General features: G+C 53.3%; 5 protein-coding genes across 5 annotated transcripts; 3 read left to right on the top strand and 2 right to left on the bottom strand.

Moving 5' to 3' along the window:
- Positions 1 to 810: 810 nt before the first annotated feature.
- On the bottom strand, positions 811 to 5,702 carry C8Q69DRAFT_507236 (Golgi CORVET complex core vacuolar protein 8-domain-containing protein; the record flags this gene model as incomplete). Its single annotated transcript, XM_028632868.1, has 3 exons — positions 811 to 4,832; positions 4,954 to 5,326; positions 5,382 to 5,702. The coding sequence occupies 3 exons, from the start codon at positions 5,700 to 5,702 to the stop codon at positions 811 to 813; spliced, it is 4,716 nt and encodes a 1,571-aa protein (XP_028484495.1).
- Positions 5,703 to 7,042: 1,340 nt separating this feature from the next.
- Positions 7,043 to 8,051, top strand: C8Q69DRAFT_507235 (PLC-like phosphodiesterase; the record flags this gene model as incomplete). The annotated part of the gene is made up of 2 exons (XM_028632867.1): positions 7,043 to 7,595; positions 7,681 to 8,051. 2 exons carry the CDS (start codon positions 7,043 to 7,045, stop codon positions 8,049 to 8,051), a joined length of 924 nt encoding a protein of 307 aa, XP_028484494.1.
- Positions 8,052 to 8,307: 256 nt separating this feature from the next.
- Positions 8,308 to 12,278, bottom strand: C8Q69DRAFT_467960 (DNA-directed DNA polymerase theta). The gene is made up of 9 exons (XM_028630662.1): positions 11,063 to 12,278; positions 10,822 to 11,004; positions 10,289 to 10,763; positions 10,066 to 10,237; positions 9,852 to 10,013; positions 9,356 to 9,802; positions 8,880 to 9,300; positions 8,678 to 8,792; positions 8,308 to 8,609 (listed from the first exon to the last, which is right to left on the bottom strand). Exons 1-9 carry the CDS (start codon positions 11,939 to 11,941, stop codon positions 8,578 to 8,580), a joined length of 2,886 nt encoding a protein of 961 aa, XP_028484493.1. The 5' UTR covers positions 11,942 to 12,278; the 3' UTR covers positions 8,308 to 8,577.
- Positions 12,279 to 14,745: 2,467 nt separating this feature from the next.
- Positions 14,746 to 15,774, top strand: C8Q69DRAFT_271959 (hypothetical protein). Its single transcript, XM_028626804.1, has one exon. It carries the CDS (start codon positions 15,058 to 15,060, stop codon positions 15,568 to 15,570), a length of 513 nt encoding a protein of 170 aa, XP_028484492.1. The 5' UTR covers positions 14,746 to 15,057; the 3' UTR covers positions 15,571 to 15,774.
- On the top strand, positions 15,775 to 21,395 carry C8Q69DRAFT_271960 (putative PHD finger and BAH domain protein). The gene is made up of 2 exons (XM_028626805.1): positions 15,775 to 16,762; positions 16,838 to 21,395. Exons 1-2 carry the CDS (start codon positions 15,979 to 15,981, stop codon positions 21,226 to 21,228), a joined length of 5,175 nt encoding a protein of 1,724 aa, XP_028484491.1. The 5' UTR covers positions 15,775 to 15,978; the 3' UTR covers positions 21,229 to 21,395.
- Positions 21,396 to 21,795: the final 400 nt, after the last annotated feature.

The following is a 21,795-nucleotide window of genomic DNA, read 5'->3' as shown; positions in this document are numbered from 1 at the left end:
GCGACGGATGGACAGCAACATCTGGGTAAAATGATGTGGCTTGCCGCTAACTAATAACCTGCCGGAGGCGTTGTAAGTACGTAGTAGTATCAGGCCGCTATCACATAAATTTTTTTTAAGTACGCGCTGTAAAGAAGGATCCTATGGCTTATTTTTGTGGGCGCCTTATTATTATTATTCTCTCGTTCTCTCCAGTATTAACTGAGCGCCTGCGGCCAGATGCGAAACACCTCGAGAGTCCTTCGACGCTTGTCGTATTAAAATTCAGCGTTCTTTAATACCTTGGGGCCTGGGCAAGCACATCCATCCCATCCCACCACCATCATCTCACAACGCGTTCATGACTGCAAACTAGAACTATCATGGCTCCCAGCGCAAGAGATTAATTAGCGCGCGCTGGCAGTTCGATGCTTAGTTCCCAACTTCTTATCAGCATAGCTTGTATTCAACCAACCGGGCCCTACAGAGACGCGTTGATGAGCTGGCGTAGTTTTACTGGCCACTCTTTCCTTTCTACCTTAGAGGGATAAGAATGGTGATGAAGGACCACCGCCTGCTGGATAGATAGGTGTGATGGCCGAAATTGTTGATCCAAATGAGGAAAAAATAACAGAAGCTTTGCTTCGTGAATGACTACGCGGTAACATGGAGGGGTGTATGAAACCAGGAAGGGTGCGAGCGCCAAGTAACACCGAAAAGTAAAAAGGAAAAGAAGTGAAGGGAGAAAAAAAGGACATGACAAATGGCTGCTACACTACTACATACATGACACCGTGATACTATCCCAGACTTCCCTGCCCAAGAAAAGAACTATGTACACGTCGGGCAGGAGAATTCCAGGTTAGAGCCTTCATGCACGACATGACTGCGCTCCCGGTTGGCATGTGATGCTCTTCCCGGGGGTTGAAGATGAGGTGTATCCAGTAGGCACTGTCGATGATACAGATGTCGACAGGCGAAAACGACCACCGGACCGGGGATGCTGACGCCTCGCCCGCCCTTTGACCCCGAGGTTTCATCAATCCCGCCGTCCTCATGTCGCTCGAGGTCAAAGTGCCGTAAAGGCTCAGCAGCTGCCTTCCCTTTGCCTCGAGAGGTCGCATGGTCGATGCTACTCTCGACCCGTTTGACTTCGCGGCGTTGACGCTGCTCTTCTTGCTTCTTTTCCCACGCTGTCCATACTTGTGACCCCGCACCGGGACCCCAGATTCGTTGCCGGCAGATCTCACAGACTTGACCTCGTGGTCGCCAACCGCGCTGCCGCAACTTTGTCACCTCGTCGACATGGACAAACAGGTCCTTATCCAGCATGCCGTTGGCTAACGACAGAAGAGCCTCTTCGTAGGCGTACGCGGCGAAGATGGAAGCGAGCACGGAACGGAGTTCGGTCAGGGATGGGGACCAGCTCGCAGCCCGCGTGAGAAAGGCGCGCAAGATGCGGAGAAAGGACATGTCTGTCCTGTCGGTGGTCGAAGCCCCGGTTTGGGCAGTGCTTGTCAGAAGAGCCGTGAACACCTGCTGCACCAGTTTGCGAAAGGAGATGGTCAATTGACCACTATCCTCTCCATCAGCGCCAGAGGCACTTGACCATACAGATTTTGTTGTGTCCGCATCTGTGTCGCTGGCATGTAATAGCGATGAGACGTTGCGCGCAATGCGAACGACGGTTTCGATGAGATCAAGCCAAAGATCCTCCTCAAACGACAGCGGCTGTTGGAGAATGTCGACACCACGCTTCCCATTTTTCCCGAGCGACCGGGCCTTCTTAGCTGTTCTGGTCTGGTTCTGGCATAACCAGGTGCCAACCTGGGTGTACTTCTCGAAAGACTCGAGGAGGCCGGCGATGGCTTCTGTGGTACTATCCATATCGGGACTCGCCCCTGCGTTCTGAAGCAGACTGACCAAGGCTGACTCAAGCGTGCTGAGATGAGCGATGAGTCTGTCCATCGCAACTCGGACCTGACCCTGTCTTGCCAGCAACATCACGGCCGCGTCCACTACGCCGCTCTCCTCCATGAACGGTAGCACTTCCTCAAGCCGGAGTTCGCCAGCCCGGAGGAAATCGACGAAATCTGCAACATGAGACGGGTTGTATTTGCACATGAGCTGCACATAGCGCTCTAGCATCCAGTTCTCGAGACCCTTGGCTGATCCGCCTTCGGCCGCGGTTTTCTTGTTTGGCTCGAGAAGGCTGGAAAGATAGAGGAATTGTCTATATGTGTCGTCGTCCAAAGCTTGCAGAAAGCTCTCATGCAAATGAGAAGCGTAGTCCTGAACCGTCTGAGCAGCCTTGGTGACATCGATATCTGCCAGTTGCCTAGCATGGCTCTTGATCACATCAAGAACGTCCCGTCGCTGCTTCTTGCCGAGCCCAGAGCCCGGGCGCAGGCAGTCCTGGATGCAAGCAAACACAGATTCCTGTTCACTCTCATCTTCGAGGTACGTCAGGATCCACTCGGGGAACTGTTTCTCTGACCTGTACGTCGACTTCAAAATCCGGTAGAAACGCGCCTCTTTGAAGAGTGGTATCAAACTCTGGATATCCGGCGGACGGTACATCGACAGCAAATACTCGACGCTGAGTTCGCAATCCTCAGCCATCTCCTCACTGGGAAACTGACACAGCCGCACAAGAACCTGATGGAGGGTAGTGCCTGACAGAAGGATATATTGGGGGTATTTGGGCAAATTCCGCGCAATGAACATGTCTAGATAAATCGTATCGGCGGCACTGAACTCAGACGGGCTCATCACCTCGAGCAAAATACTAATGATATACTGCCGGTTGACAGAAACGCCCAGGAGCGGGTTGATTTCTGGCTCCTCGACGGGGCTGGTCTGGTCTGCGGCCTCGTTTAAGAAGCTATCCTCAAACGCCTCGTTGAGCATGCTCATAAAACTAGACGAGTCAAATCCAAGGATGGCCCTGAGATTTGCGAAGCCATCATGCGCCTGGGAAACTGGAGCCGACCGATGGCCAGAGAATAGATATCCATAAAGCGCGGCCTTCGCCTTTGTGGACTCGGGCTCGTCCATCTCCTCTCCCGTCGGATAGATGCGGCCGGTGAGGACGAAGGACAGATAAGGAAATATTTTCGCTGCATTATTATAGTAGGTTTCTTCGTTGCCAGCATTCCCGTTGACGAGGGGTTGTTGTAAACGGCGAACAAATCCGATTAACTCCTCCAATGGCCCGATGTAGTCCCCAAGAGTGCGATTCCAGACATATATGAAGGCGTCGTAGAGATTATATTGCTTGCACAGAGAGGTGACCTGATCAATGTCCATTGTAGTGGTGTCCAGAAGACATATTATCTCCTCCAGTCGGGTGGATGTGTGGTTCGTAGCGTAGTGACTGATCAAAGCCTTGACGGCGGTGGGGGGAAGCGATCGTATATCACCATCGACAATGTACGATTCGAGGACGTCGAGAAAAGTTCCCGTCGAGTCGTTCTCTTCGTACCAGTTGTAGACTTCTTCCCAGAGGAAATCCTCGTCTCCGATGCAAACACAAGCTGCCAGAGATGCCTCTGCAAGATCTTCTAGCTGTGGCTTCTCAAGACGTTCCGTATTGGCCTCTCTGTTCCTCCCAAAAGCGTATTTGAGAGATGCCGAGATCATCTCCATCAGCCTCTCCCGGACAACGGCGTGTCTCAATTCATCTTCTTCAGGGAGTCCTACGGTGAGCCTCTCTGTATCTCCCCTATAGTATGCAGTGGCAAGTCGAATGGCCCCGATGAAATCTCCAGCCTCCATAAGAGCAAGCAATCTGTCGGCCCAGTTCGACAAACTGCCAACGGATACATCGTTAAAGCCAAGGAGAAACAGTCGTCCTTTGTAAGCACGGAAGCTCATGTAGAATGCATCAGCCACCACGCCATGCATCGAGGGATCCTCCTCGTTATATTGCTCAACAAGCGAGTGCAACTGGGTGGAGAATAAATCAGCATGGTAAATATGCTTCTGTAGGAGGTCGAATGAGTCCGTCACGCGTAACGTGGTATCCTCAACGATAAGTAATTGCTGGGTGATGGTCAACACTGCAAGTACAGATCGGCTCAGCCATTGCACTGCGACGATGGCCTCATCTGCCCTCCATCTGCTTCGCGGTCGAAACTCTAACACCGGAGGCCGATCCTTGTCACCTGGATCTTCGGGTTCAACTTCGGAGACTTCTAGCACCGTGAGAACGTTTGACCAGCAGTAGACGAGTTTCGTCTTCGATGTTTGCGAGTCCTTCCCCTTTAGCTTTATTGCGGGAAACCAAGCCAAGGCTGCGGTCATGGCACCGTGCGATGCGACCTCTCTCGGCCGTGGGGCCTTGTGCTGTGTCTGCGCAATCGGTGTAGTCGAAACCACGACAAGGAGATATGGTGTGAGCATAGCCACTAGACCTAAGGAATCAGTCGCCTGTTCGACGTTTCCGAGGGGAAGCGGCGAGAAGGCAAGCACCGAACTCGGCTTCCGCGGTCGACTCCCTGGAACAGGCTTCTCCGGATACCGTCCCAAGATCCTCGTTGTCTTTACCGTCCGCCCAACGGCACCCATACCTCGCGTTGCCAGATGCGAAAAGGCCATGCCACGGTCATCTGCTGATACCAGTGCCGTCCGTCGGGTTCCCAGAAACCCAACGTGAAGAACCGAAACGCCTGCGATATGTCCATCTGCATGTTGAGTTTCGAGCTGGTTTGGGGAGATGGGGGGTATATGAAGAAAAGGCCGGGCTGATCTCGAAATCTCCCAGGTATATATGTCGCCCGAGGCGTGGCCTCCAGCTACCGTCGAGTGATCCGCAGAGAGCGCAAGAGACGTCACCGCACCGGATTCGACAGCTGTGGACACGATCAATACATGCATCACGCGCAATTCGGGGAGGAGGGTGGAACATGCCCTTGGTGCCCGGCCCAATTATAGTTCTCAGATTCTGCTGATAGTCAAATACAAGTATAATACCCTTCGATGTGCCGATGACAATGGTCGTTGAAACGGCCAGACAGGTCGGCCTTCCAAAGTTGCGTTTCCCAACTTCCGAGAACGCCTGCCCTGCTACTTTCCTCAGCTTCGTCCACCTCACGACGTCCCAGGGCGTCTGAGGGGATTCTGGTTCCGATTCTGTGCGACTGGGGGAGAGTCGACTCGCGAGGGACGATTGCCGTGAGTGGCGCTGGAAGTAGAACGGTGACGACGGTCGAGGGCTACTTAGAGACGAGGACGAGAGACGAGACTGGAATCGTAGATCGAAAGGGCGATGTGACGGACTGGGGCTGAGGCGAGAGTGACCTCGAAGCGGCAATGTGCTGCTGCTGGGCGACGAACGGAGTGATCCCTGTTATTTGTTAGTGATGACCGTTCAACAGTCGACTGCGAGGGCCGCAACTGACATGCAGTGATGGCGTGTCATCCGGCGTTGAAGCAGTATCATCCACGCTTCCCGGCGCTCGCGCAGTGTAGCCACGGGGGGAAGATAGCACTCCATCCGAAGCCACGTCTGCAGGCGAATTGAGATATGGGCTCTTCTGGCCTTCATCCTTCGTGACGGACAATGGCTCCCCGTTATGCGCCGGCGCATCATTCACGTCCTCGGCCGGCCGATCATGGTCTGTATGTCCGTTAGGCTGCAGAGGGAGCTCTTCGTCGTCCTGGTCCAGGTCGAGCTGATCCTCTCGGTCCCCGTCATCACTCCCCTCAATCGTGGAGCTCATCGGCGATACTTTCGAATTATCATCGCTCCCTGTATCGCAGAGAAAATCGGAACGCCGTGAGGAAGGTACCGGAAGCCGTTGAGCTCAGCTGCGCCAAGTCCGCGGGACGTGCTCTTCTTCTGGGAAGCAAACAGAGAAGCAGAAGAAAACCGAGCGAATCAGTTTCTGTGCATCAGTGTTGGCACAGCATAGACCCAGCTCAAGGCACAAACAGCAGTGAGCGCAACTGCAGAGCACGAAATCAGCCGACTGTTGACAGTTGAAGCTGCCTGGGCCAAGGCGGTGCGGTGCGGAGGCTGGGGCCGAACCAACGCTTCCCCACAAGCCACCGAGGCTGGTGATATCTCCATCGCTTCTCTCGGTACTATTGAGACAGTGCTGTGAGACAGTGCTGCTGTTTGCAGCAAATATTCAATAATGGCCAGCATGGAGTTTGCCCTCTCAACACAGCAGTGATTATTTTTCATTTATTTATTTGTCTGAGTTGGGACCGGGGCTATTGCCAGTCTCCTGTATCCTCTCCAGAGGCATCTAATACAGTAATGAACACCATAAGAAACGTCAGACCAGTATCACTGTGAAATGCTCTTTACAGGACCATCTCGACGCAAGTGACCAGCTAACAGATTCGAGTATTGGATCAGGAACACCATAACCAGCTGGTGCAGTCACATCCCCATGAACGGCACGTGCTAGGGCTATTTGTTCAGGATGAATGCTCATTACAACCCACGAGGATACATACGAGTTCATTTTCTTCGGCACATGGTACCAATATAATAGTAATAAGTTGTAAAAATAATCCCCCGTGAGAATACCATAAACGCAATAGAAAGCCAGATGGGCATCGAGCATCGACAGGCTGAGAAGTTTCAAGTCCCCGTTACGGTACATTTCTGCCCGCGGACCCGGGCCACATGTGGCTCTTGAATCAATCCCGTTGGTTGGCCCCCCCCTGGAGACTAGATAATCTCGCTTATTTGGAGTATGTATACATAACTTACTTATGACACTACGCTAGATTAGATGGACATGGGTATGTTGCATTCGCTTTCGCATCCCCATGTCTAGATCAGCCGGTCGATCCATCCTCCCTTTTCATGTTGATATTCTAGGGACGGGGGGGAAATGTTTACTTATAGATGCGGTTGCACTTGCCTTTTGAGATCTTTTTGTAGCTTGATTGTATGTATATCCATATCCATATGCATGTACATACATACAACATACATGCATCTTGCTTCATCATTATTATTATCATACATACGACTCCTAGAAAGAACCACCACTCTCAAATATATAATCTAAACAAGTTACTTAATAAACATAATAACCCCACCATGAAAACAACCCAACCCCTCCTTCCAATCCTCTCTCTCCTCTTCACATCCACCACCACCTTTGCCCAACAACAACCCCCCTGCAACGGCCACATCGAATTCTGCACCCGCCAATACTCCAACATCAGTCTAATCGGAGCCCACGACTCCCCCTTCATCGGCGACCTCCCCTCCGACAACCAAAACCTCAACATCACCCAACAGCTCGATTTCGGCATCCGCTTTCTTCAAGGCCAAACGCACAAAAACCTCGAAGGCGAGCTCGACCTCTGCCACACGTCCTGTCTGCTTGAAGATGGGGGATCGCTGGTCTCGTTCCTGCAGACGGTGAAGGGGTGGGTGGATGAGGAGAGTAATGCGAATGAAGTCGTGACGCTGCTTTTGACGAATGGGGATAATGTTCCTGTGGAGGAGTTCGATGCTGCTTTTGAGAGTGCGGGGGTGAAGGAGTATGTGTTTGTTCCTGAGTCTAGTCCTGGTGTGTTGGGATTTGGGGATTGGCCGACGTTGAGTGATTTGATTGGGAATGGGACGAGGGTGGTTGTTTTCTTGGGTGAGTATCTCCCCCTGAAAGAATACGGAAGCACATATAATATATATATATATATAATATTGATTGGAAAACTAACACAACCCAGACTATGGCGCAAACACCACCTCCGTCCCCTATATCCTCGATGAATTCTCCTACTTCTTCGAAACACCCTACGACGTAACCGACCCTTCTTTCTCCAACTGCTCCATCGACCGACCCCCCGGCGCCTCCGCTTCCGGCCGCATGTATATCGTCAATCACTTTCTCGACGTCGATATCCTGGGCGTGCTAGTGCCCGATCGAGTTGCGGCCCCGACGACGAATGCCGTCAGTGGGAATGGCAGTATTGGTGCCCAGGCGAGTCTGTGTGAGGGGTTGTATGGTCGGGTGCCGAATTTCGTCTTGGTGGATTTCACGGATCAGGGGGATGTTTTGGGTGCGCAGGAGAGTTTGAATGGGTTTTCGGATTCTTGAGAAGAGTGCGTTTTCTCTCTCTCTCTTTAGGAAGGAAAGGGGGCAGGGACGGGTTGGGTTGGATGGTTATTGGTAGATCGATGTGTATGTAAATAGTTTTGGATGTGTTAGGTGTGGTGTGGTAGTATATATTATATATCTCATATATCTTTATGCTGTAGCTTTTGTATTTCTATTCATATTCGTGCAATCGTAACATATGTCTGACATCTTGCCCTACGGGATTATCTAGAAGAGTAGGTAGGATGCGGAATTTGTAGATGATATGTGTTTTGGATACACTAAACCAGACTTATATACATACAAGTATATAGTTCACTCAGTGAAAGACCCCTGCTTCATATGATGAATTCTTCCAAGTAACTCTGAAATATATCCTATCCAATGCCGTGATAAGCAGTCCCCTACCCAAAATATGTGGTATCGATATACGAGGACGCAGGACAGGCAGCTGATAAAACTTCCCTGTATACCCCCCAAACGACGCATCCAGGATGGTACATTGTGAAGTTTAGCGGAATGTGATTCATTCGTCTATCTCGACTTGCATTTGGCGCTCTGCGGATCCAAGGTTTCACGGTTAGTTCTCATAACTATAGACTGAGGGATGGTAAAGACATAGTTACCCCAAAGTTTATTTGCTGATGCTACGATGGTCTCCGCCTTGGAGAGGAGTTTTGCCGCGTAGCGCTCTGCTTCTTTTGGATATTGTTGATGTTTCTGTGCTTTGCGCGGGTTGGCCTTTAGGTTTGGAGAATGGTCAGTGATCTATCCATCCAGCTAGCTAGCTAGCTGGTTAGTTAGCCAAATCGTAAAGGGCTAACTCACCATCATAAGCACCGGGACCAGATCCTTTGGTTCTGCTTGCGCGAGCTCACATACGCTCCGGAACCCATTCTCGCGCAGAACCCGTGCAGTCCAGCTTTTGACGTAGGCGACCTGCGCCATCTCCAGGAGATCTGCTCGCGCACCAGCTTCCAGGCGATCGCGCATGTGATCGAGAACGACGGCGAGCATGCCCCAGCCCATGCGCTGGCAGAACTTGACCAGGCCGGCGGCGAACCCATGACAGGTCTGCGCGAGATTCTGGACCGCGCCTCGCGGGGTGTGGTAGCGACGAGCGACCGTGGAGAGGGGGACTTCGTTGCTTAAGTCGCGTAGCTGGAAAGCCGTATAGGCACGGCGATAGATTCGGGCTTGTTTGATCTGCGCGGGGGTGTTTTCTTTTAGAGAGGACCCAGCTTGCACCCTGCGTTGGGTTAGATATGGGGCTACCCTAGGAAACATCATGCAGCAGGACCTACATAGTATTCACGAAGCCGGGTTGTACGCCAACAAGTTGAAGAGCTCGCAGGCCACTCTCGTCCAGATTCTCGAGCTGGTCCCTAAATATCGGCCAGTCGATCTCAATGGTAAGAGCAACCTGCAGTGGAGTGAACATGTAGAAGACGTGCATATCCCCGTCCATCACGAAGGCCTGCAAGGCCCGCTTGAGCTCCTCGTAGACGAACATGCCGTCCTCAGGGGAGAAGGAGGAGGCGACGATGGCCTGTCCCAACTCGCTTGGCTCGTATGAATCATCGTCTTTCCGTCGTAGGAGATCCTCATCAACCAGCTCCTGCAGAGTCGCATCCATCATCTTGTATATATCCTTGTTATCTGCGGTCCGGTAGACGAGCGTGCATTCAACGTATTCCTTGATCGCATCGCGACCTGAGACCAGCCGGGTTGCTATGGCCTCCAAAAGTGCCCTGTACGACGTCAACGACTCTGCCCAGGAACAGCAGGTTCACGACGTACCTCTTGACACCCCTCTTTTCTGGAGCAAGTCCGCTGGCAATGGCTGGTGTCTCTGCCTCCAAGAGTTCTGCGACGGCCTCCAAATCGGCCTTCTGACAGATGAGATAGGTTTCTCCCACCTCGTCCTTTCCTTTACGACCCGCGCGACCACGCATCTGGCGTCTGTGACAGTCAGTCGGCGATGCTAAGAGTAGTGGACTAAAACAGAACATACAACATCGCGGGTCCTATCAACTCTCGACCCATACGAGCGCCATGCATGATGACTCTTCTCGCAGGGAGGTTCACCCCTGCAGCCAAACTGCAGGTCGCTACAAGCACTCTCAAAATGCCTTGGTCGTAAGCTCGCGCGACCAGCTCCCGTTCTTCGGTGGTCAATCCAGCATCTGATCTTGTCAGTTTTCCGCAGCAAGTCTCCACGAGACAAGGGTACTCACGGTGGAAAGCAACTCCCTTGAGGATCGTATTCTGAAAGGCCGGGTCGAGGCCAGAAGGAAGGCTCTGGAGATCAGCCAAGAGATCCAATCTTCGCTCCAACACGCCGGGATCCAAGTTTGCAGGCTCTGGCATTGCCTCGCTGATGAGGGCGGCGTTAATCTGGCAGGCATGGCGACTGCCACAGAACACCAAGGCGCCATAACCTGCTGTCGCCGTTTCGACGGCCAATGCGACCATGGCGTTCGCCATGGGGTTTGCCAACTCTCTAAACTCCGATTTGTCGATCGTCCTGTAGGGTTCTACAGCACCTTGAGAGGCGGTCGTGTTCAGCTGGGCTGCCGTCCGGAAGAACTCTTTCGCATTGGCCGCTGGGTAGATGGCATTCTCGAACACCAGGTACTCTTCTATGGGGATGGGCCGGTACTTGGAGATGTAGTAATTCCCGCGTAGCCACTGCGCCAGGAGTTCCGTATTCTGCAGTCTTGGTCAACATCATCCAACGTCTACAATCTGTTCGCAGCAAGAGGCATACTGAAAGAGTGGCACTCATGCCGATGATCTGGATATCCTGCTGCAAGAGCAAGAGCTTCGTGATCATCAGCTCCATGAGATAGCCACGACCTTCGTCATCTAGCATATGGATCTCGTCCAAGACGACGACCGCCAGGTCGTCGATCTTGCACTCTTCGATGGCGGTGTTTACAAGAGAATTGGCCTATCTTTCTGATCAGAGGTGGGTGCGATTCAGACCCCATGGATGGTGTCTTGCGCACCTTTTCTATAGTACAAACCGCGATATCGGTGTCCCCCCACGTCGATCTGGTTTTACTGCCTCCAAAAAATCCTGTTACCCGGATGGACTTCTGCTGCTGTCTCCAGGCACAACGACCGCTGGTCATCTGCGCGTCATCGTCATCATCCTCCGCGACGTTCTTGGAGACGCCCTCGACGAGACGGCGCAGCCATCGCAGCTTCTCCTGCACCAGGGCCACATAGGGCAGTACGAGGATGGCCTTGCGGGTTGGGTTCTCGATGATCTTCTTGAGCATCAAGACGTCTGCTACGAGGGATTTCCCACCTCCAGTCGGGGCGGTATAGATCAGGTTCTTCTCACCGGTGAGAAGGCCCCGCCCCAGTAAGCATGAGGCCTGCCACGGATAAATACTGTTGACGCCCAGGGCCTCGAAATTGGCAACCAGCGCAGCCGGCAACCCATATCTGGGACTGCGCAGAGACAGCAGGGCATTCTGGCTGGGCGCTGGCGTCGAAGGCACCGCGGTCCTCTGGGAGTACTCGGAGGGCAGCTGGTCCGCGGACACGGCCCCGGGGGCCCAGCGAATGGCACTAGCGGCAATGCGGTTCCTGCGAGTGGAGGCGGACGCGCGAACGAACTCGACCGGCGACGCGACATGGTTCGGATTACTATTTTGTTGATTGCTGATTATTGTGCGGTCGGTAAGGACGGGAGGATCGACACTCGAAGAATTGTTGTTGTTAATACTGCCCCAGGGTCGCTTAACCCCCGCCAGCGGGGTGGTGGTGGTGGTAGTAGTAGTAGTAGTAGTAGCTGTCGAGGTGGTGGAATACGTCTGCCTGCGGGCGAGGTCGACGGAGGTTTGGAAGCCATGCGTCTGGAACGGTTGGTCCGACATGCTCGCGGCACTCGCGGTCAGATCGAGCTGACGAGCAGGCAACGTGCAGGCATTCTTTCTTGTCCACCGCAGCGAGTAGAGTCTGGGGGGTTCAAGCGGAGGGGGGATGCTCCACAGTTAGTGTTTTGTTCTCTCTTTTTTCTTTTTTCCTTTTTTGTGTGTGTGAGTGCTGCTTGAATTCTGTTGACTAGAGCTGAGCAGCGCGATGGACGGTGCGGTTGGGGGAAAAGCTTCGAGTTTCACGTCCGTTGGAGTAGTTTAAGTATTATTATTATTATTAGTTAACTTGACTTGGTAGTTAAGGCGAGGAGTAACCTGAGGTACACTAACTAACCAGTGATGCCTGAATCCACAGGCAGCCACAGCCCTGCGGAAGGTTCCTGGATCCTCTGCCCATCACCCGTTTGGCCAACCGGGGATGGACTTGACAGCGCGCTCGGATCACACCGCCGCCAGCACAGGCTCTGTCTTGGCAGAAGCACTCCGGATCATTCATGATAGTATTCATATATATTATAGATCATATATAACATTGATACTGATGAAATATTATTATCCTGTACTTCCGTAGCCAGGCCACACCTCCAGCTACCTAATGTACCATATGGTACTCCAGATAACTAACTAGTTACTACGGAGTACTAACTGACTAACTCGGAGACTTCCTGCGAGCAGATGTCGCAGTCTCTGATTGGCCAGCGGCACATCTACTCTAAGCCGACAGACCCCGTCAAGAAGTCGACCATAATCATGATCCGTCACGGGCGAGCCAGCCAGACGGTAATTACGATCCCGATGCTTCTGATCAGACCGTCTCCCCGTGTTCTGACTTCTTCCAAATAATACAAGAAAGTATACGAAGTCGATTGCTTTGCGTTGCTTTGCTTTGCTTTGCGACGGGATGGAGATGTTGATACCTGTCATCTTTCGATTTTGTGGTGCTGGGATCGATAGTTGTTCCTATTCCTGCAGCGTCGCGGTTAACTATCGCGTGCATGAATTACGGGCCCGCCACATCGTCTCTCCTAGTTAGCCACGCAACGCTGCTTGACATCGGTGACCGCCCGCATCCTCAGTCTCTGTCAGAAGTCCGAACAAAGATCGCAGGGAATGGTACGGCTCGAAGGCCAGCATCTGTGGCAGTCAGGATAGATAGAAAGAAAGAAAGAAGGCTATCGAAGACAACCGCGTAATCAATAATCATATAATAGATGACAATGGCCACCTGGCTTGACCTAGGTCGCCGACCAACCCGAGACTCCGATGACGACCGGGAATCGCTCGGAAAGACCTGGATTAGAACAGGGATCCTGGAGAGAGGAGATAGCAGGATTGCGAAAGACGGAAAGGTCACAAGTTGTAGTCGAGTATTATTATTATTATTATGATTATTGTTAGTTAGTAAGTAGAGGAATAATAATAATAATAATAATACATAACTACCATATGGCATATGCCCACCGTCCATCTCATCCCCCAAACGTGCCTCGACCAGATGATCTGCTGCCAAGCCCACCCCTCTGCTGTGGCAGCCGATGTGTGGCAAATCCTGGCAACCTCTCCAATCCCGCCAGATATGGTACTTTCTTTCGAATGAGCTGGTGTTTGGAAGCGGTTGGAAATGCTCCTCCTGGAGTAGACGCTCTGGGGTGTCCGTGCCATCAAACTGAGTTTTGGCTTGGTATGCAGTCAGTGTGCATTGCAGTACCATACAGTGCAGCGCAGCGTAATAATAATAAATATCATCGCAACCGTCTTGCCGGGCCCGTCTGACCAGTGTGGTTAGCGTGAGTGGGTGAAGTTGGGGCATCGACACTCTTAGAGTAATTCACTAAGTGACTAGAGTATTTCATCTCTGCTCTGGCAGGGCAGGGGAAACGATCCTCACAGGGGAGGGGTCGAAACAGTCGCTCCCCGGCGCTAGTTTTATTATTACCTCAACCCTCCAGCGCCTCGGACCGAAACTCCATCTTTTTTTTTCACGTCCTCGAGCAGGTCTGTCGTTTAATGTTAATCTCTTTCTCGCCTGTAACCCGCAATTTCGGGAGAGGCTCTGGGATCGATCCCGATGGTGCAGCGATCAGGGTTGGCTTCTCGTCGATTGCCCGTTGAGGGCCAAACCCACACTAATGTTACTAACAATCGCCCCGGGTCGGGTCTAGTCTGTCTGTCGGAGCGAGGTTAAATAACCAACATAAGAATACTAACTACTGTACATAATGATAATATGGAATCTGATATCTGGTCCTTTTGCACGTCAGACGGTATCGTCGGACGCCAACCGGAAGGTCAAATCAACACCATCTGCGCTCCTCCCCTCCCTCCGCCCTCACCATCACCATCACTATCACTACCATCATCATCAGTATTATCATCATCGTCATCATTATCCGCAATCAATCTCATCGTCGTTAGTCATTAGGGCAGAGGAGAACACGAACCAGACGGGGGATGGCCCGGACACGAGATGGATTGATGTCGGGACTAAATAACTAATAGTCACTACCGTATTAGTTAGTCGACATGCTCCCTTTGAAACCGCCTATCGACCACTCTCTGTCGACTTGACCTCGAGATCCAACCCGCTCCGGGGGCTGCAGCTTTTCACGCACGACGGCCCGCTGAGCATTCCTGGCCGTCCGTCGCCATCGTGCATCCATATTTCTCAATTTCTACGGGGGGAAGCTCGACAGCATCCCAGGCGTAGTAACACCACCACCATAACCTAACCATAACCACCGCCACTACCAACCCCCCTCATTCCCTTTATCTTCCCTCCTCCTCCCATTGTGTTGGTGGATGATGCTGGATAGTCCGCTTCGTGGGAATTCTGTATTCTGTATTCTGTAATAATATCGACCCTCTCTGGCCTTCCTCATCACCCCGTACTCTAGACTAGACAACCCTCGACTCCATATCACCCGCAGCGGCAGATCGTCCACCCGAGCAAGGGGAAATCCAGACGGACGGCGTGGGAAGCACCACCACCAGCGCGCAGGGAAAAAAAGACAGACTCGACATGCTTTTCTGGTCATTTTTTTTCCCTGGTGGAGGATCCGTCATATTAACAGATCGGGACTAGGCGCTCTGGGGACGTGGACGGGATTCCTGGGCGGATGGATACGCGGTGTCTTGTAGTAGTTTACTACCGCTGCTACGGCTTTCTCTTCTCTCTCTTCTCTTCTCTTCCTCTCCTCTCCATTTCCCTTCTTCTTCTTCTTCTTCTTCTTTTCCTCGATTACTACGCATCCTCGCCCGGGCGTTTCTCTCCCCATCTTGACTTTCTCGCACCCACGGGCCTGGACGGACGGGTGGATCTCTCTCTGCGCTTCTTTGCTGCCTCTGGTCGCCGCCGCGGCGACCATTGTAGTTTCTCCCACTACTTCTCTTTCTCTCTCTCTCTCTCCCCATCTCTCTCTCTTTCTCACACTTCTTCCCCCCCTACACTTCCCTCTGCCATTCCTCATTTGACGCCATATTTCGCCTTCCTTCTCTCCTCCCTCTTCCTTCTCCCTTTCACTCCCGCCAACATTGTTCCTCCCCTACTCCCCGTTTGGGTCTCGTGCCCTCGAGTCTCCCAGGACATACAGCCACTCCCTGGACTGTTTGATGTTCCTGTGCCCGGCTGACTTTACTACGGCCGCTTGGCTACTCACACCCGGGACTTGTCCTCTTCTGGTAGTTCGCGCCTCAAACTCTCGTCACTCCCTCCGGGCAGCACTTTGATATTCCGATATCAACGCTTCCCACGCGGACAACGCGGGCCGCAGACCTAGAAAATCTGCGGGCTCTTCCCCCGTCCACGCTCTCCCAGGAGGATCTGCTGGCTGCACTGTTTGATGGTCTTCCTCCGTATGTGCTCGAGCCCACGTCTTAGCTAATGAGTGATCGCATTCCCGCCACGGTCCGTTCTTTGAGCTTGCATTCTCCGCGTCCTGGTCCGTGTCGTTTCTGCTGTCACCACCGACGCACCGTCGGAGTGCAGCCTGCACCTGCCGCCCTTGGAGCTGCTTCTCTGCTGCTCCGGAGGCCTCGTCATGTCCGTCGATAAAGTGTCACCATCAGGAGACGTGCAGCAGGCTTCTGACGCCACGCTTGATTCTCCCTCCGGTGCTGGGGCCGCATCGGCCAAGGGCCGCCAGTCCGCCCCCGGTCACCCCTCTGCTCAATCCACCCACTCCACCGTCTCGCCCGCTCGAGGCTCTGCGGTGAACGGACTGGAGTCGCAGCCCATGACTGCCACTATGTCATCCTCTTCAGAGGTCGCCGGTAATGACCCGGCCAGCAACTCCAACACCCCTGCGCCTTACGGCACTCGATCCCGAGGTCGAAACGGTGCCCCTCGACCCAATTACGCAGAGGACCGCGATATCGATATGGAACTCGAGTTGACCAGTCCGGCGCAGAAGACGGGCAGTTCGAAACGCGGTGCCACGAGCGGTCAGATCACCGCCAATGGCTCCCCGGCCGCGGAGCAGGAGAAAACGCCTGCGGGCAACACGCGACGGGGCCAGGCCCCCGTGAATGGCACCAACGGCGCAACGAACTCCAAAGAGGCGATCCCAGGCACATCGACTTTCTCTGCCAACCCAAATGCTGGCAACGGGGGATCGACAGCGTCACGGAAGCGCAAACAGCCCGCCAGCGGGACTGGCTCGGCCCCCGAAAACACGGCGGGCTCGTCGAAGAAAATCTTTACCACGGCCCCAGAAGGTTCTCGTCGGGCGAATGGTTCCAACATGATGACCTTTGAGACACATGGTGCTTACTTGAAGAATGGGAAGCTGAAGGCGGACGATGGGACGGTCCTTGCAGTGAACGGTTCGTCTTTCCCCCCCTTCGTTGTCATTTACGAATTGCGTCTCGATTGATTTCAATACTGATATGCTATTTTAGATCATGTCTACCTCATTTGCGAACCACCCGGCGAACCATACTACCTGGCGCGGATCATGGAATTCCTGCCATCGAAGGAGGATCCCAGCGGACCCATTGAGGCGCTGAGAGTGAATTGGTACTACCGGCCCCGCGACATCCAGCGCAAAGTGACCGATTGCCGTCTCGTTTTCGCCTCAATGCATTCAGACACATGCCCCCTGACCTCGTTACGGGGGAAGTGCCAAATCTTACATACGTCCGAGATTGAGGACTTGGATGAGTACAGGAAGACGAAGGATACTTTCTGGTTTGACAAGATGTTCGACCGATATATCCACCGCTACTACGAAGTGATCCCCACAAGCAAAGTGATCAATGTGCCCGCGAACGTCAAAAAGGTGCTCGATGAGCGCTGGAGATTTGTGCTAGTCGAGGTGGGCCGACGGAAGGAATTGACAAGCGCCGTCAAGACCTGCAAGCGCTGTAATGGCTACGCTGCTAGCACGGATTCCGTGGACTGTGCGGTCTGCAAATCTACCTATCATATGTATTGCGTGCGACCAGTCCTGACAAAAAAGCCCGCTCGAGGTTTCGCGTGGGCTTGTGCTGCGTGCAGTCGAAAACACGACCAGAAACTGGAAGCTCGAAACACGCCTTCACTGGGCGAAGGAGCTGGGGAAGCGGAAGAGGAGATTCTCGACGAAGAGGAGGAGGATACGCAGGGAGCGCCCAATGGCACTGGTGTCAGCACTCCTGCAGTGGCAGAAGAGAGTCTTCCACAACCAGCCACTTCCGATCAGATCGCCCAATCTCGAATGTGGCCGTATCGCTATCTAGGAATCCACTGCCGTGTTGAGGATGCCCTGGATTACGATGACCGGATATATCCGCGAGCGAGTTCACGACTGGGACCGCGCCACCAGGCGAACGTAGGTCCGTGGTACGGACATCCCGTCGAATACGTGAAACCTGCAGATGTCAGGAAGAAATATGCCAAGGGAGCGGGCCGCAGTACGGTCAAGTTGTCCAAAGATGCCTTGGCCGCGATCGAGGCAGAAAAGCAGGAAAGGGCCAAACGGCCGAAGTGGGTCATGGACGAACCGACTGGATATGTACGCCGTGGAGAAGATGAGCCGGTGACCGTGGCCGGGAAGCAGGTTCGTACGGCAGAGCTGCTCTGGAAGATGCCAGAGGCTTCTCAGATTCCCAGCCGTGGTGAAGATGATGCGCCGGGTTCGGAGATGAGTCTCGCAGAACGCGAAAAGTTCGTTGACGACTATATGGAACGAGCCAAGGAAATCGCACCGGAGAAAGGGCTGGAGAAGTATTCTACGAACTTCCTCGATAAAGCGCTGCAGTTGCTCTATTCAGAGAGCTTCAATGCAGAGGCCGCTCTTGCGAAACTGAAGCAAGTGAACAAATACACCCAGCTCAAGGAGCCCCATCTTCGTCCCGAAGAAGTTAAAGTCTTCGAACAGGGTGTGGCAAAATATGGATCGGAGCTGCGTCTTGTTACGAAACATGTCGGCACCGTTCCGCACTACCAGATTGTCCGTTTCTACTATATGTGGAAAAAGACGCCTCGAGGCCAGCAAATCTGGGGCAACTACGAAGGACGACGAGGAAGGAAAGCCGCCAAACGGGCCGATAACAGCACAGCGAAATTGGTGGACGATGTGGCCGACGATCAGGACGATTCCGCCTTTGACAGCGCAAAGGCCGTCGAGAAGAAACGTGGCTTCCAGTGCAAATTCTGCAATGCAAGGAATTCCCGGCAATGGCGACGTGCGCCTGCTGTTCAGCCGGGTACGACGGTCCCGGCTGAGCCTTCGTCCAAGCGCGACAAGGGCTCGCAACTCATGGTCGCACTGTGCCTGCAGTGTGCCGTGGTCTGGCGCAAGTACGGACTGCAGTGGGAAGACATCAATGAAGTTTCGAAGAAGATTTCCCAGGGTGGAACCAAGGCCTGGCGCCGTCGCGTTGAGGAAGACTTGCTTTCCCAACTGCTTGTGGCCATCGAGACGCCGTACGAGCTCAGCCCTACTACAGCATCGGCCGCAGCGGCTCTTGGCATAAATGTCAGTACAATAACGCCCCCCGCAGCACCGACAGAAGCGCCAAAGAAGAAAGCGAAAACGACCGACAAAGATAGTGCTCCCTCGACTGGGACTTCGGTGGAGCCGGCCCCCAAGAAGAAACCGGCCCCTGAGAAAGCACCGGAGCCCCCGCAAATCGTGCCCGATCCCCCCAAGGCCAAGACCCTGCCCTGTGCCATCTGTAACAAGATGGATCCTATGGGCGACCAGCATCTGTCCTGCCGGGATTGTCGTCTTACCGTGCATCGCGGCTGCTATGGAGTCAGCCCTACGCGAAACTGTACGAAATGGTTTTGCGATATGTGCTTGAACGACAGAAATCCTATGATTTCGACGTCGTATGAATGTGTCCTTTGCCCAGTTACATGGACCGAACATGAGCTGATGGAACCGCCCAAGTCGACGCACAAGAAAAAGACGGACAGAGAGCGAGAAAAGGAGCGACTGGAGAAGGAGATGGTCGCTGAAGCAATCAAGCTCTATAGACAGAGGCAAGAGGCAGTCGGGAAGCCAATTGGTCCCAGAGAACCGTTGAAGAGAACTGCAGGAAACAACTGGGTCCATGTGATGTGCGCCGTCTGGAATCCGGAGATCAAATTCGGCAACGCGAAGGAACTGGAACCTGCAGAGGGCTTTGGATTGATCCCGGCCGACAGATATAGAGAAGTCTGCAGGATCTGCAAGACGAACAAGGGAGCCTGCGTACCTTGTCAGTTCCCTGGTTGCAATGCTCAATTCCATGTTGGCTGTGCCTTCCAAAGCGAATACACGTTCGGATTCGACGTGACGCCTGTGAAGAGCTCTCGGAAGGATTCCATCAACACCATCAAGCTGGGTGAAGAGGTGGGATCTGCTACCGCAGGTATCTGGTGTCCTGGCCATGCATTGCAGACTGTAGTGCATGAAATGAGCGAGCCAACAGACCAAGAAAACATGAATGCTCTGCAGCTGTTTGCGCAGACCTACAAGCAGGCCGATCTGACTCTGACGGGAACTGTGCGCAAGGCGGCACATGTGCAGCAGTCGGTTGGTGCTTCAACGCAGAATGGCACAACGCCAGGAAATCGTCGGGCGTCGACTGCCAATGGCACAGTAGTGTCTCTTCAAAAGGATGGTAGCAAGAGTTCGCGGACTTCCCCAGAGGAGGCATCGGACGAGATGGTCATCGATTCTGAGGGGCATACGGTGTCGCACCCTCCTGCGGCAGCAGAGGCAGACAAAAAATGCTTCCGTTGCTCTACAAGTGTCAGTCCAAGGTGGTGGCCCGTTGAAAACACGTTACGAGGAACCGTGGGCAGAAACGGTACACCCTTGATGAATGGAGTCACCCTGAGTGAACCGGGAGACGCGAGATATCCAAGCGCAAACTCGGCCAGCCCTTCATTCCATACTCCTAGCCTCTCCCAGAGCTCGCTTCCTAGACTCAATGGAGACTTCAGTACACCGGACAAGCCTGTTGTTGGTACACCAAATGACGTTCATCGGGCACCTGCGCAGTCGAGCGCTGTGTCCTATGAATGCCACAAATGCCACATTAAAAAGCCTGTGGTCCAGTCTTCCCCAGAGCTTCGACCATCTCCTTTCTCCTCCCAGGGAGCGCCAGTTCTTCCTGCTCCGCGACTTGCAGAATATCCCCCGGTTTACGGACAGCAGTCGCATCACCTCCAGCAGGGCGTACTCCCCCGGCCTATAGGTGCAAGTCCCCATAGCGCGTACCCTGGATATGAACAACGACCGAGCGAATATGGAGATCCCAATCTTCGTAACGGGATTCCCCCGAGCGGACCGCAACCCAACGGCCTGTCTGGCTATCACGCCCCGCCTCCGCAGCACATGAACGGTTATGCCGCACCTCCTCATCACGCACCTCCTCCCCCGCCGCCGCCGCATTATGCCAACGGCGTGCCGCCACCACCCCCTCCTCATGCCTACCCGCCGCCGCATCAGAGCCCGTATGGCCCGGTTGCTGTGCCCTCGCCTCGTCCGGTCCATGCTCCAGGACCACGTCCATATGGAGCTTCTGCCTCTCCGCCGGATGTGCACGCGACCATGGTGCGCCACTCTCCTCAGCACTCCCTGAGCGGTGGCCCTCCGCGAATGTACTCTGTCGATCGTGTCCTGAGCGCACCAGCCCACTCGCCATCACTGCGGGGCAGTGTTGATCCTCAGCTGCCCAGCACCCCAGGCAAGCCCGAGGACCAGGCGAACGCCCAAGCGAGACCAACAAGCAGTAGTCGGTATGCCGGCGCCAACGGAACGAGCACTGCATCGGGAGCGAGCGCAAGCCCGTCCTTAAAGAACCTTCTTTCATAATCGATCGATACGAGTTGTGTCTAAGAAACGGCAGTTCCGAGACAATGAGACGATGGCCTTTATCAAAAAATGATCTCCATGTACGATACCTGCGCTATGTTCACTTTTTTCTTCTTTTTTCTTTGATTTTTCTTTGCTTTCGTCTTATGCACAAGAGGGGGGTGGCATGATAATGGGGTTTGGGATAATGTTCGGAGAGGCTTTGTCTCACGAAGCGCTGTTTTCTTTTTCTTCTTATTCTTTGTTTTCGTATTCCTCTAGCCGACAGAGCGATTTTTATCGAACGCCACTGCGTGCACTATTTTTGTCATGTCCTATACCACTGATTTGTTTCTAAAATCCCTTTGTGAAGTGAATGGCCCCAATGAAGGAGATCCATGATAAAAGATTTTTCTCTCTTATAACATCACACCAGTAGTGTAGTAGTAGTGATAGTAGTAGCAGCATTCGAGATATTACATCCAAGCCCACGCCTAGTTATCCTCGTCTCTTTTCCGAGGTTTATGCTTGGCATACTAAGTTACTCAAAGTGGTCAGTGCATAGAAGAATACAGTTCAGATAAATAA

The sequence above is a fragment of the Paecilomyces variotii genome (genome assembly GCF_004022145.1).
Source record: "Paecilomyces variotii strain CBS 101075 chromosome Unknown C8Q69scaffold_6, whole genome shotgun sequence".
Classification (NCBI taxonomy): Eukaryota; Fungi; Ascomycota; class Eurotiomycetes; order Eurotiales; family Thermoascaceae; genus Paecilomyces; species Paecilomyces variotii.
This window is presented reverse-complemented; position numbering and strand designations above follow the sequence as displayed.